The sequence below is a fragment of the Nicotiana sylvestris genome, chromosome 2, assembly GCF_000393655.2.
Source record: "Nicotiana sylvestris chromosome 2, ASM39365v2, whole genome shotgun sequence".
NCBI lineage: Eukaryota > Viridiplantae > Streptophyta > Magnoliopsida > Solanales > Solanaceae > Nicotiana > Nicotiana sylvestris.
The window spans coordinates 84,576,506-84,592,366 of NC_091058.1; the positions used below are offsets into that span (position 1 = coordinate 84,576,506).

Consider the following 15,861-nt stretch of genomic DNA (forward strand, 5'->3'; position numbering starts at 1 on the left):
CACAAGATCTCCTACTCCTAAAAAATTAAAAATTAACTACACCCGGTTCAAACAAAATCTTGGAAAAGAACCACGGCACAAAGAAAAATCAAGGGGGATTTTCTTCAACTTTAATCCCTCAAGAAGACAACCGATGAAATCCATCATCGGAATTATTTCCAATCAAATAGGAAATGAATCACAAAAACAAACATATACATCTATACATTTTATACATATATACATCCATCCCCACCCCCACACTTTAAATTGTGGCATGTCCCTATAACACACAAATAAAAAGCAAGAGGTAAGGAAAACATTCGTGAACATCTAGTCGGGGTTTGAGTCAAAGTTGGGCTTCATCTCTCGTGCCCGAACTAGTGCACACATCCATGTAGATAGTTTATTCTCAGCCTTCTTAGGGTACACCCCACACTTATCTTTCTTACTCACTACAGCCTTCTCTTTCACGCCCTTCACTTTCCACACAATACTAGCAGCTAGCTTCTCTCTTTTTACCCATGTTTCTACATTCATCTCAAAAGTCACAATTTCCTGACCTACTCTAAGCATGACTTTTCTCTCATGTATATCTAATATTTCTCTACCCGTTGCTAGGAATGGTCATCCTAGGATGAGGGGGACCTCCTTGTTCTCCTCCATCTTTACCACTATAAAATCTACAAGAAATACAAACTTATCTACCTGAACTAATACATCTTCAACTATTCTCTCAAGTATTAGAGTCGTTTGGTCTGCCAGCTGCAAAGATATTGGTGCAGACCTTATCTCTCCAATCTCCTTGTCTAGTTTCATGTAGACAGATAGAGACATTAGATTAATTGAGGCACCAGAATCACATAGAGACTTATCAAAATTAGTAGTGCCTAAAGAGAAAGGTATGGTAAAACTCCCTGGATCTCCACACTTTTGTGGGAGTTTGTTTTGCAAGATTGCATTGCAATGCTCTATGAGATTGACCACTAAGGTCTCTTCTATTTTCCTCTTCTTTGCAGGATCTCCTTCAAGAACTTGGCATAAGCTGGCATTTGTGAGAGCACTTATGTGAATGGTAGGTTTACATGAATCAACACATCTAGAAATCTCTCGAACTGTTTGTCCAGCTTTTCTCTACTTAACTTTTGGGGACAAGGCAGCACAGGAATATACTTGCTCGCCTCAGGTACCTCCCTTCTTGATTTTCCTTCTTTCTTGTTCTCGACACCATTCTTCAGCTTCTCCCTGCTTTCTTTTTCATGTCTCATATCTTTTTGGATTGGGGTGGGATCTTTCAACTCTTTCCCACTTCTCAAAGTTATAACATTTACTGTTTCTTTGGGATTTCTTTCTGTATTAGCCGGGAGTGTTCCTGGGGCTCTCTCAAACATTAGAGTAGTTAAGTGCCCAACCTGTCTTTCCAGACTTCAAAACGATGTACCCAATTCTTTGATAGATGCATCATGGGCATCAAGCCTCTCATATGTCTTGATAATGATGGTCTTTATAAGATCTTCCATGCTGGATTGATTCAATTGTGGAGACTGATATTGCTGCCTCTGCTGATTTTGAAAACCTGGAGCTCCTTGATCCTGGAATCTGGGGTTGTTTTGTTGTCATGCATTTGCATTACCCCAGGGGAACTCCATGAAAAGTTAGGGTGCCTCTGACTCATTGTATTAAAATTATAGTTTCCTACAGCATTCACTACCTTAGTTGAGGCTTGACACTCATGAGTAGGATGTCCTCTTCCCCATATATCACAAACTTCGTGGTGTACATTTTGCATCGAAGCTATAGTTAGCTTTCGTATTTCTTTATCCATAGCATCAAGCTGTATTTGCACTGATATAGTAGCATCAACTTGGTGAGCACCAATTGATTTTCTTTTTTCCACACTCTCAAAGGGCCACTGATTAGCATCTTCGAATAACTCATCAAGAATTGTAATTATCTTTTCTGGAGTCTTCTTCATAAAAGGGCTTCCAACTGCATTGCTAAATGTTCTACGCGAGGCCGGTGTCAATCCATTCCAAAATCCTGGAGATGCATCCAGAGTTCAATTCTACTATGTTGACACCTTCTAACTATCTCCTTAAACCTTTCCATGCTATAAAAACAATTCCAATCTCCTTCTGGCAGAAATTATGGATTTTTCTTCTAAACATACCTGTCTTAGCTGAGGAGAAATATTTATCAAGAAATTTTCTGGTCATTTACTCCCATGTTCTAATTGATCCATTTGGCAAGCTTCGAATCCACTACTTCACATCATCTTTATGTGAAAAGGGGAATGCCCTTAAATACACTACATCTTGTGAATCCTCAAAGTCCATCATATGCGTGTTTGGATCTTCGTTCATCTTCTATCTGAAAACGCAGCTGTTTTGAATGGTTTGAATCAAACCTTGCTTTAGCTCAAAATTATTTGTTGCAATTGGATGTGGTCTCACACTTGGCAATCCTTGATTGTAGACTAGTCTAGCATAATCACCCAATGTTCTACCAGGCTTTGGTACAACATTCTCGAACTGGTCTTCAATCAAGGGTTGATTTAGATTGAATCTTCGACCCCTATTGTCTTCAACAGTTTCCTCAGCGGCTCTATGGGCTGCCTCAGCTGCTATCCTTGCAACTTCTTCTCTGCGCTGTGTTGCCTCTCTTGCAGCTGCCTCTAACTTATTGTCATCATTATTAGCCATGTGTTCTTGGGTTAAAGGTTGCCCCAAGAAATTTATGGTAAACTCTTTCTCCTTCCTCAGTTGCCGCAAATGTTTTTCCAATTCCAGGTTGTAGGGTATCACTTCTTCACAAGAAGATCGTGTCATACACCACGGACTTATCATGTTGCCTGCACATGGAGGAGAAACCCATGAAGAACAAAATAACAGTAAAAATAAAAATAAATTCCTAAATAAGCACTACAAACTATTTCAAACACTATTAATTTCCAATCCCCGGCAACGGCGCCAAAATTTGACAAGCGCAAAACACACACTTAAATTGTGCTCGCTAGTCACAGATAGTATACTATTATATCGTGTCCACAGGGAATGGATTTAAATAGTATTCTCGTAGTTTCTAGCTTGATTGCTATCTAGGAGGATCAACAGTTGAGATTTATATGACTAAGAATCTGAAATCTACATCTATTGACAAGTGACTATCGAAATAAGGAATAAGCAAATAAGGTTATCGGCGGGAGAGGATAAGGTTTTGACGGAATAAGTGCACGATAATTGTTCAAGATCTAACTCTAGATTATTCACTTCCAATATTCGAGTGAGTCTATCGAATTCACTCTATTATTAGTTCCAACACTCAGCAAAAACTCCTCTCTCGATTAAGTCTTAACCTCACGATATGAACCAATTTAAGCACTGTGAAGATATGCAAGAATGCGCAGTGGATCGGTCTTTAGGAAAACCTCTTTTGATTATTTTCCTAATTAGGTTCAATCAATGATTCAATTAGCCTCATTCTATTACTTAGAAGAATCTATGAACTCGACCAATAATATAATGCAAAGATATCATAAGTTATGCCTCTTTCGATTACAAGAACAAGTGAATATAGATGCAACAATTAAATCTTTCAAAAACGATTCAAATACATAAAAATAGAGTTATAATCCACAAAAAATCATCAATACACTAAATCCAACAAAACTCAAAAAGGAACTACTCTATAGACATGGAGAAGTTCTTCACAAATGTAACTAAAGTATAGCAAAACAAAAATTTAATCCAAACTCGGATCTTGAATGAGGAAGGAATGATGAAATCCTTGTGCTTGTGTTCTTCCAACTCCTCCTTAGCTTCCTTAGCATCCTTAGGTCGAAAATATGTCAATAAAGTCCCCAAAATAGTGTTTCCCTATATATTTAAGCCACCACCCCCTTTATAAACCCCAGATAAAATTACCCTTTTTAACGGAAATGGGAAGTCACTCTAAAATTTTTGTGCTACCGCGTCGCGGCATGCGACGCGCTTGTAGATAATTCCAGAAGGGTTTTCAATTTCATTTTTGGGTATAATTTGCACTGCCGTAGCGCGCCATGCAGCGCGGCTGTGCATTTTTCTTAGAGTGAGTTCATTTCTTGACCCCCGAACGCGATTTTGGTTTAATCCCTTGGGCTTCTACTCAGACTTTAAAGCTCTAAATAGCTCGACTTTGCTACGTAACATCTAAATAACTCAAAACCACTCTTATATGACAGAAAACACAAATAAGTGCAAAATACTACTAATTGGAGCTCAACACAAGTAAAGTACAGTAAATTAGAGTGCAATAAGTGACTAAAACACAGGATTATAGCCTACAATAAACCCGGCGGTAACTTGGGACAATGTCCATAACAGGCACCAGTCAAAATTTAGAGTTGAGGACGATCAGATCGGGACCCCTTCCGGATCCGTTTATCTCATCAGAACTAATGACAAGTCTAAGAGAGTCGTCGATCATGAAACAAGACCGAACAGAGACCGGTATCAACTGTATGGTGGCGAACAAAAGAGTAGCAAATCTGAGAGTAACCCTACAATAAATGAGAAGAGGAACGATCGAGGCCATAGTAGTCGAGGACTCATGAGTAAAAACGGTTTCGATAGGCAACTCAGGGCTAGGGAGGCACCAAGGTTATCGGAATATAACTTCAATATCGATGATGCCAGTATCGTATCTGCCATCGGGCGCATCAAGGATACCAAGTGGCCTCGACCATTGCAATCTGATCCTATCCAGAGAGACCCTAACCTGATGTGCAAATACCATGGCACACATGGCCACAGGATCGAGGACTACCAGCAATTAAGAGAAGAAGTGGCCCGGTTATTCAATAATTGGCATCTCAGGGAATTTCTGAGTGATCGAGCCAAAAACCACTTCAGGAATAGGGACTCCAACAAATAGACTGAACAAAAAGAACCTCAACACATTATCAACATGATTATTAGAGGAGTTGATGTCCCCTAGGGACCAATGCTAAAGCGCACTAAGGTGTCCATCACAAGGGAAAAACGAACTTGAGATTAAATCCCGGAGGGAACCATTTCGTTCAATGAGGAGGATGCCGAAGGCATCGTACATCTGCATAGTAATGCACTAGTAATATTTATACTTATAAATAAATCTCGAGTTAAGCATGTGTTGATTGATCCAGGTAGTTCGGCCAACATCATATCGAGGGTCGTAGAACAGTTGGGTCTACAAGACCAAATAGTGCCAATAGTCTGGGTTTTAAACGGATTCAGCATGGCGTGCAAAACGACCAAAGGAGAAATAACCTTGCTAGTAAATATCATCGGGACAATTCAGGATACCAAATTCTATGTGATCAAGGGGGACATGAGTATAACGCCTTATTCGGCAGGCCTTGGGTTCATAACATGAGGGAAGTACCCTCGACACTACACTAGGCACTAAAGTTCCCAACACTAGGAGGAATAAAGATGGTTAATGGAGAGCAATTGGTCGCAAAAGAAATGTTCACAGTCAATAAGGTGATCCTGATGTCCGCACTCTCGACATCAAAAAATACGGATCCAGTTAGGAAGGAAGAAACTAAATAGCAATCAGCTATACCCACTCCGACCGAACTGGAGAAGCAAGGATCAAGTGAGGATGATGACTACCGAGTCCCTATGTCATTCATTGCCCCTGATGATTTTTATGCCACTCAACAGTTGAGGAGATAGAGCAAGTCATATTGATCAAACATTTGCCTGATCGGAACGTATACCTGGGCATGGGATTAACTCCCGAACTCAGAAAAAACTCATTCAATATCTTATAGCTAACATAGGTTGTTTTGCTTGGTCCTATTTTGATATTATAGGGATCCCACCGGATATAACCACTCATAAACTGAGCTTGGATCCGAAGTACCACTCGGTTAAATAGAAGAGGAGGCGTCAGTCCGAAGTCAATCACGCATTCATTAAAGATGAGGTATCTAAACTCCTTAAAATAGGTTCCATTCGGGAAGTTATGTGTCCGGATTGATTATCTAGCGTAGTGGAAGAGACTAAAATGGGAAATAAATTAAGAATGTGCGTAGATTACAAAGACTTGAACAAGGTGTACCCTAAGGACTCTTTTCCTTACCTAATGTCGATTGCATGATCCATGCGATGTCCGGGCACAAGATACTAAACTTTCTCGATGCCTATTCCAGGTACAAACAAATCCGGATGGACCCGGGAGATCAAGAAAAAACTTCCTTTATCATTAAATTCGGCATCTATTGCTATAAGGTAATGTTGTTCGGACTAAAGAACATCGGTGCCACTTATCAACTCCTAGTAAACTGGATGTTCAAAGAACAAATAGGAAAATCAATGGAAGTTTATATTGACGACATGTTAGTTAAGTTCCTGTGAGCAGAGGACCATTTGAAATATTTGCAGGAAACCTTTGATATATTAAAGAGATACAATATGAAGTTGAACCCGAAAAAATGCACATTTGGGGTCGGATCTGGAAAAGTCCTTGGATTCATGGTGTCCAAGTGAGGGATTGAGATCAATCTCTATAAAATCAAAGTTATAGAAGACATCGCTGTAGTGGACAAGTTTAAAGTCGTTCAGAGGCTAACAGGGAGCATAGCTGCCCTGGGCCGGTTCATATTAAGGTCCTCAGACAAGATCCATCAGTCCTTCTCATTATTGAAAAAGAAGAAGAATATTTCTTGGACCCTAGAGTGCCAACAAGCTTTGGAAGAACTCAAATGGTACCTTTCAAGTCCATCCTTTCTCTGTACTCCGAAGGCGGATGAGCAGATGTACCTTTACTTGGCGGTATCCGAAGTAGCGGTCAGTGGAGTCCTAGTCCGGGAAGAGGAAGGTATGAAATTTCATATTTACTATGTTAGTAGAACTCTAGGCAAGGCCAAAACAAGGTATCCTCAAATGGAAAAATTGTCGCTCACTTTGTTAAGTACCTCCAGAAAGTTAAAAATGTATTTTCAATGCCACCTCATATGTGTCGTAACCTCTTACCCACTAAGGAACATTATGCACAAACTCGAGATCTCGGGCTGGTTGGACAAATGGGCCATAGAAATTAGCGGGTATGATATCGAATATCGACCCCCAACCACCATCAAATCACAAATTTTGGCAGACTTCATAGCCGACTTTATGACAACCTTAATACTTGAAGTCAAAAAGGAATTTTTGTTAACCTCAGGGACTTCCTAGGAAATCTGGACCCTCTTTACGGATGGTGCCTCGAGCGCAAAGGGGTCCAAACTCGGCATCATGTTGAAGCCGCCTACGGGTAACATAGTTAGGTAGTCTATTAGAACTGTGAAACTGACTAACAATGAGGCCGAGTATGAGGCCCTGATTGCAGGTCTCGAATTGGCTAAACGCCTTGGGGACGAGGTGGTCGAAGCCAAGTGTGTTTTCATCCTTGTAGTTAATCAAGTCAAGGGGACGTTCGAAGTAAAAGAGGAATGAATGTGAATGTATTTAGACAAATTGCAGGTAACACTGCATTAATTCAAGGAATGGACCTTGCAGTGCGTGCCTCGAGATCAAAATAGCGAGGACGATGTTGTGGATAATATGGGGTCATCGGTTGATGACGATGAATTTAGCTCAGGAATAGTCGTACAACTCAAGAAATCGATTATGGAAGAAGACCATGCTGAAGTAAACTTAACAAGTTTAACTTGGGAATGGAGAAACAAATACATAGACTATTTGAAGATTGGGAAATTGCCGTCGGATCCTAAAGAGTCGAGAGCTCTACGCACGAAGGTGGCCAGGTTCAGCTTGTCTAAAAGGACTCTGTTTAGAAGAACATTTGACGACCCGCTCGCCATATGCTTGGGTCCGGGAGAAACCGAATATATCCCAAGAGAAGTTCACGAAGGCACCTACGGAAACCATTCGGGGGCGAAATCTTTGGTTCAAAACATACTCAGCTCCGGCTATTACTAGATCAACATGGAGAAAGATGCAAAGGAATTTGTACGAAGATGCGAAGGCTGTCAAAGACACGCACTGATGATCCATCAACTCGGAGAGCTACTCCATTCGGTCTTGTCCCCATGTCCTTTCATGAAATAGGGAATGGGCATCGTCGGTCCCCTTGTCGTAGGCACCTAGTAATGATAAATTCATATTGTTTATGACTGATTATTTATCTAAATGGGTCGAAGCTCAAGCGTTCGAGAAAGTCCGGGAAAAAGAAGTCACTGACTTTATTTAGGACCACATAGTATGCAGGTTAGGGATACCGGCCGAGATCATGTGTGATAATGGGAATCAATTCATCGGCAGCAAATTAAACAAGTTTTTCGAGGACCACAAAATTAAAAAGATACTATCCATACGCTATCACCTTAGTGGGAACGGACAAGCGAAATCTACAAACAAGACCATACTCCAAAACTTGAAAAAGAGGTTGACCGATGCTAAAGGGAAGTGGACGAAAATTCTGCCCAAAGTCTTGTGGGCGTACCGCATAACTTCGAAATCTAGTAACAGGGCCACTCCATTTTCATTAGTCTACGGTGTTGAAGCACTAATACCGGTCGAAGTGGGAGAACCAAGCCTCAGGTTTCGATATGTGACCGAAGAATCGAACAGTGAGGCCTTGCATATGAGCCTGGAACTGTTGGATGAAAGATGAGAGGCCGACCTAGTCCAATTGGCTGCCCAGGAATAGTGGATAGAAAGATATTACAACCGAAGAACCAACCTCTGACACTTCAAGATCGGGGACTTGGTATTAAGAAAAGTAACACTGCATACCCAAAAGCTGAGCAAGGGAAAGATAGGACCAAATTAGGAAGGACTATATCGAGTCGTCGGAATTACCGTCAAGGGCTTGTACAAACTCAAAGCGAGGAACAGTGCACCGCTACCGAACAACTAGAAGGTGACGTACTTAAAGCAGTTTTACTGCTAAGGTACGATCTCATTTACTTTTTTATAATATTATGGGTCGGGTTAACACTTTCAGGTAACAACCAAAGGAGAATGTGACTATTTGGTCTTAAAGAACGCATTGCACTATTTTTCCCTTGAATCGGTTTTGTCGCAAATGGGTTTTTCGGCAAGGTTTATAATGAGACAACAGTAAATTGTGCTAATTTATATTTGAAAACTGGTTTTAAATCGGAATCAATGGGCGTATCAACGGTATCTTAGATCGACCTCGAATACTGGGGGGGCATCACCCTCGGGTTAAGGTTATTAGCAAAGAAAGAAGGAAACTTTGTACTTGAACAACTTAGGCTCGGATGTTAGGATTTATTATAAGGGCCAAGCAGTCAAATGAACCATGCCCGCGCATGCCACCTTAGCCATAATACAAGATTTTACACACTTTCGATCATGTGCTTTACACATAGAAATGAAAGAAAGTTTCCACCTTGCTATTATGTATTTTTGGCTATTTAAACATAGAGCCTAAGGGCTATCCCTATTTGAGGACCATCGCGCCTAAGGGCTACCCCTATTTTGAGACTATCGAGCCTAAGGTTTACCCTTATTCAGGGACTATCAAGCCTAAGGGCTACCTCTAATTGGGGACTATCGAGCCCAAGGCTATCCCTACTCGGGGACTGCCGTCCAAAATAAGTTTGGGCTACCAAACCCTAGAGGTATAAAACCTATTAGGTAGTGCCTAAACATGAAAGGCTACGACCACACCAAAACAATTACTCGGAGACGTCCGAAGCCCGTAATCAGAACATAAGGCCTTTATAAAAATTCAAAACCCGCTAAAAGGTTACTCTCGGCAAAAGCATCATCTAAAATTACTTAAGCATCTTGGGAAAATTGCTGGTCACACCGAGTTTTCAAGGTCTCGAGCAAATAAAGTTGCATCGAAGTCGGGCTCTGTTTGGACATATGAAAAATGAACGACTTATTACTACATTTGATTCTATGCTAAAGCATTAGAAATATTTGCAAGAATAAACATTATGAAAAGATGCTAAAAAAGTAGAGACTTAAAATTGCCAAAAAGGGAAATTTTATATATTACGAAATGTATTTACAAAGGCCCAACAAAAACGGCCTCAAATAAACAAAAACTATACATAATACAAAAACAAAAAAAAGTTCTAAGGCATTCATGGGTGATCTTCAGCGGGGCCCGACTCGTCGCCAAAACCATCGGAGCCTTCGGACCCCAGAACCCTCGAAGCCTTCGACACCTTCAAGCTCGGAAAGTTTCTTCGCCTCGGCCTCAAGCTTTATTACTTCCTCGATCTCGGCCGATAGGTCGAAGCCTCGAGCATGGATTTATTCAAGGGTCTCTCTTTAAGACAGTCGCCTCATATATTACGCATTGGTCTTCAGGCGGGCCTCGACTGCTTCGACATCGTCCTTGTATTGGGCCACCATCTACTCAGCATCGGCAAAGGTTGCCTCCAGCTTGGACTTCATTGCCTCGTGCTCTCTACCAAGGGTTTCCCATTCTGCGACAACCGAGCTCAGCTATGCTCGGAGATCTTCATTCAGCTGAGCCCGCTTGTTAGCTTTTTCCTTCGCCATCCAAAGTTGAACCTCTACCAATGTTAGCTTTGCCCAGGCGGTTTTCTTTTCCGAAGCCAGCAGATCCATCTTGCTCTTCCACCCATCGACCATGGCTTTTATCTCATTCATGTCCTTTAGGAGTTGGTCGACCTGGTCGATCTTCTGTTGGACCTGCGAGGTTTTGTCGTTAGCCACTATGACTAGTTCCTCGTTTCTAACTTCAAAGATTGTTACCTTTTCGACCAAGTCGGCATGTTCCCTCCTCAGGGTCGATGCTTTCTTCTGAACCCTATCCAGCTCGGCCTGAAGGTCCTTGATGGCTTGTTGCTCGTTGAGGAGCTTATACATATCCCTTTTTTGAGCCTGCTCCTTGACCTGAAGCTTAAGGTGATTGACCTCAACACCTTACTGGAGGAAGCTTTCATGATGAAGTACCGAGGCTTGCAAAACAATGAAAGTCATGAGAGATATCCAAACCTAAGTAAAAGTCAAAAAGAAGTAATGATGCCTTATCCATTTCAGCGCCTGCTACACCTCATTGAAAAGACACGGGAGCAAATAGAACCCGGGCATCCTCCGGGACAGTAAGGATAACCGATCTCTTGCGACCGTGGTCCATACTCATACAGGGAAACTGATTAATCAGTTTTGGGCTCGAACTCGGCCCACCAGCTTCCAAAGATGTATCCTTCTTCGGGATTTCCAAGTCGCCCAGCCCGAAAAAATCTTCTAAACTAGATGAGTCCACACCATCAAAGAAAGAATAAAAGGGATTGTCCGCGCCATGAACCCCTTCATTGGGCTTCTCTTTTCCTAATTGGGCCTACTCAAGCATGGACTCGATGTAGGATGGCATCCCTATAATTTCTATTATACCAGGCGCTTCCTTCGAAGCAGAGCTGGCATCCCGAGGGGTCCCACCCCCGTCTTTATATCGACCTCTCGAATCTGAGGGAAGTCGGTCCCACGAGTCTCCCCCTTGGATTCCACCTTCTCCCCGAGAGGGATCGATCCAAGGGTGATAAAAATGTCATCTTCTTCTGACTCATCCCTGAGCCGGAGAAGTGAATCGGAGTCTGGCACCGGGAGTTGGTGCTCTTCTAGGGCTTGTGAGCCACCCTCTTCTTTGGCTTCACCTTGGGACTCGGGGAGCTCGAAGGTTTTCTTTACTCCTCTTCTTTTCCCCCACGGCAGTCCCAGGCTGTCTCGTAATGGAGGGATCAACAAAAAAGGATACGTCCTCGTTCCCTTCCAAAGGCCTAAGCTTGGTGGTCTTAGGCAAACTTGTAAAAGAAAGAAAAAAGGTTAGTATGATGTGGGTTAAGGACACGATAATAGCTATTCAAAGGAGAACCTTACCATGATAAGGGGCCTCCCATCGGCCCTTCGAAAGCTTGCGCCATGAGCGCTCGAAGTATGACATCTGTTTGCAGATGCATTTGATCTACTCCTTAAGCCGGGGGACCGCATTTGGAACCCGGGAATTAGCTACACGACCACAAATATGAATGATGAGAAAGAAAATGGAGAAAAATCGACACTTCAGGGAGGGCTTCACTTACGAGATGCATTCCACTTCTCGGGGAATGGCATACACTTGGGGGGATCAGATCTTTAGTGATCACCCCAAACGAAGTTCCCCTGCTAGCCTCGGTCTAGGTCTTCATCAATACTCAAAAAGGGGGCTTTGTTGGCCCGACGAGTGAGCTTGATTAGTCCCCCTCGAAAAATTCGGGGACTGTATAGATGGAGAAAGTGGTCGATGGTGAACCGATGAGATTCAGTGTTATTCACAAAGTAACGGAGGAAGATCATGACCCTCCATAGAGACGAGTGGATTTGCCCGAGGCACACCTCGTACCTCTTGCAAAAATTCAAAACAACCGGGTCTACCAGGCCCAGTGTGTAGGGGTAAATGTAAATACTTAAATACCCCTCCACGTGGCTAGTAATAACATCCTCAGGCCTGAGGACTACTACGTCTTTGTGTTCCCATATACAGTCCTCTCGAACCGCGGGAAGGATGTCTTCGGTAACGAAGCATATATACCTCGATGCTCCTTCACCACGGTCCTGTTTAGATGAGGGCTTCTGGACCTTAAAGTCGTCCGCAATTGAACAACCCCTGGGAATAAACATCTTCAAGGGGGCTCGGGAGCCAGTTCGGTGGTAGTCGACTCGGTGGCAGCCACTTCGAGAGCAGCCCTCTCGAGAAAAACTATTTCGGGAGCGACCGCCTCAGTACTGGCAGCCGGTTGGAAAGATGAAGAGGCGACTTGCTGAGGGACTGACTTGGATGTTTTTACCATTACTATCTGAGAAAGTTTGAAGATCTAAAGAAAAAGTATAGACGTTTGAAGGGGCTAGTTTGAAAGCTGAAGAACAGAGTATGAAGATTCGAAAAAAATCTGGGTAAGAACCCAAGAACAACTATTAGAATTTGAAGATCAAGGATGAAGATATGAAGGTTTGAAGGAAGTTAGTGATAGCTAGAGAATTCAAAGGTAGAAGCTTGATCGGAAAGTGGAAAAAGAATAGGGATAAAAGCTTTTATAGGGGAAGCATGCGACGCTTCGCATTCGGAGGCAGCCAACCGATGGTTGACACGTGTCCGAAGTCAGAACAACTCTACTGATGGGATGTTTCGACTTCTTCGTCAATTCGGTAGTAATGTACGGAGGAAGGAACAGGAGAACATCAATTGTTTCTCATTATTTCGGCAAACCTGCTCTTTGAGAAACGAGGGGACTATCTGTATACGGGTAAACCGAGGCTAACGAGCACCCAAATTTCCCGGTAGGAAAAACGAAGCAAGGACGTAACTAAGGAACTGAAACCAGAGCTAGGATTCTCTCACATCAAGGCCCGAACAAAATACCTGCCCTCGGAACCATCGAGACCACACCCCCGGATTTGGTTCGTGTTTCAAGACCTCGGAAAGCATTACCGAACATCCGCACACGATTAACAATGGGCCGTGATATCCGTATCCAACCGGATATCACGGCGCAGATCGCGACCCATATCGGCAACAGATCAGTGATTAGCGCAAAGGAAGATATTTACCTTTCTAGAATTGTACTTAGGGTAAAACTCCCCTGCTATATAAAGGGGGGGGGGGTTTATTATTCAACGGACATGATAACACGCGTATCAAGACAATATACATTTGTTTTCTTTGCTCCTAAAAGTGATTCAAAGTCCTTAATTTTGCTCAGAGTTCATCATAAGTGTTTGGCTTTGAAACGAAGGCAGGTTTGTTAAGCTCATAACAGAGCATGGACTCAATACTTCTATTGGTTTAACTGGTTATTTTATCTTTAATTTGCTCATCTAACTTTATTAATCACTTATATTGAATTAGTCCACATATCCATTTATTTTTAAGGTAAACACTTTTAACAGAGAGAGAGAGAGAGTATGAACATCAGAACATGCATATTGATCACCGTAAATAATAAGACTTGTAGTACTGTTGGACAATTGCAGTTATTGCTTGCTCAACTGTTAGTCTCTCCAATTGCAGTCATTTTCAACCAAGTTATATTTGTTCCTAGGTTTAAGTATAAGGCATACCACAGTGTCTTAACAAAACATAAGATATCAAATGAAGATGTTATTCGAACTTATAACTCATTTGCCGACATTACTGGACTTTTCTTTTTTCTTTCAAAATTGTGCAACTAAGTGCTACTACAAAATAGAGCACTGTGGGTTGGGTTCTTCCCTCCGCGTCACATGAACGACTGGTGTTATTCCCTGACAGACAGCACAGACTGGGGGCATAATTGGAGGGGGAGGAGCATACATCTGGGCCTGGGGTTTGGGCTTCTGCTCAGGCTTCTTCTCTTCGGGCATTTTCTGTCCATCTGGTTTTGGAGGAGCTGGTGGAGGCCCAATACTCACCACCTCTGCAAATTTCCCAGCTTTCCTCGATCTCACAATGACCTCGTATGGATCAGCATCACCCGTTACACTCAAAGTCCCCTTTGTTCCATCAATTTCAATTTTTTCCACACCTTCAATTTCAAATTGTAAAGTTTCAATTTCATATATTACATCCAAGTAGCCGTAGGATGAGATCTGGTAAAGTTAAATTAATCCGGTAATTCTTTTACCACCTTGTTTCTTTCTTCTTCTTTTTTTTCCTTTCATTGGGGGTGGGGATGGGGGATTGCTTATGAGCTACCAAATAAAATTTATGTAAAAAAGCTATTATATGCAATAATAGTGTACTCCATATGTTCTTAGAAAATAAAATAAAATACTATTAGAGTATGAGTGTCAAACTTTCTAATTGTTGTCGTGAGTACAAACATTTGATTCGTTATATATTTTGGAAATGAAATTTAATATAGTTAAAAACTACATAAATTAGTCAAAATCCTAGTCTTTGCCAATCGCCATATTTTTCTTTGTAGCGAAAAAAAAAAAAAAAATATTGTCATTTGTCATATCTCAATCCCCCACTAAAATGTGATTTAACAATAATGCTTAATAGTTCAAAGGAGTTTCAAAGAATCTAAAAAAAAAGTAAAACATACACAAAATTTTCCATATTTTAGACAACAAGAGTTGATCAAACTCACATTTCAGAAGATGTACTCAGGTTTATTCAATTTTGTCTTGAGGAAAAAATTTCATAGACTTTCTCGACGACGGGAGAATATATCCTACGACCAATTTATATACACGGAGATATATGATAGAGAATACTTTAATTAGTTAGAATAGATTTGTAAATCGCAATCTCGATTACAAAAAGTGAAAACAAAGTCACAAAAGAAAGACAGAGAAACTTAATAAATTAAGAAAAGAAACCTGGCAGTCCTGAAACTGCTTTTAGGATCTTCTTCTTGCATTTATCACAAGAAACATCAACCTTCAGTACAGTCTTTTGCACCATTAGCGACAAGGTTTTTGAAATATCTATTTCGGAATACCTTAATAGAAAAAATTGAGCATGGCTATAATGTCAATTCTAAGAAAGCAATAAACTCATCAACCAACTAAGAGATCAATCTTTGGGTTGTTCACCTTCTTTTGCCTAAGTTCTCCATTATATGCTTAGGTTCTTCCAATTGTCTTCTTCCATCTCAGAAAACAATGCTATTATTTTAATCATTTTTCAACGTTTGATTTTTTCTACTCCGTTTCTTTTTTTAATTTCCCTTTGCATTGACATGTTGTTTCGCCTCGAATGATCTCATCTATGTAACAATCTGTACTCAGCTCCCATTTCCGTATAGTGAACTCAACTACTGATACTATTTCCTCTGTTAGCTTCTTCTTTTTTTTCTTTTTTCCGGTTGAGTTAAATGAATAATGAGAAAATTCATACTTCTGGAAACACTTTTCTCTGACAAATTCTTCCTCTCTTTTTTTT

At 41.3% G+C, this 15,861-nt stretch overlaps 2 protein-coding genes across 2 annotated transcripts; both read right to left on the minus strand.

Annotated features, from left to right (window-relative positions):
* Nucleotides 1–606: 606 nt before the first annotated feature.
* On the minus strand, nucleotides 607–2,681 carry LOC104238398 (uncharacterized). Its single transcript, XM_009792738.2, has 4 exons — nucleotides 2,387–2,681; nucleotides 1,556–2,019; nucleotides 1,153–1,391; nucleotides 607–1,024 (listed from the first exon to the last, which is right to left on the minus strand). The coding sequence occupies exons 1-4, from the start codon at nucleotides 2,679–2,681 to the stop codon at nucleotides 607–609; spliced, it is 1,416 nt and encodes a 471-aa protein (XP_009791040.2).
* An 11,301-nt stretch (nucleotides 2,682–13,982) lies between these two features.
* On the minus strand, nucleotides 13,983–15,556 carry LOC104238397 (heavy metal-associated isoprenylated plant protein 43). Its single transcript, XM_009792737.2, has 2 exons — nucleotides 15,297–15,556; nucleotides 13,983–14,494 (listed from the first exon to the last, which is right to left on the minus strand). Exons 1-2 carry the CDS (start codon nucleotides 15,379–15,381, stop codon nucleotides 14,169–14,171), a joined length of 411 nt encoding a protein of 136 aa, XP_009791039.1. The 5' UTR covers nucleotides 15,382–15,556; the 3' UTR covers nucleotides 13,983–14,168.
* Between the last annotated feature and the right edge of the window lie 305 nt (nucleotides 15,557–15,861).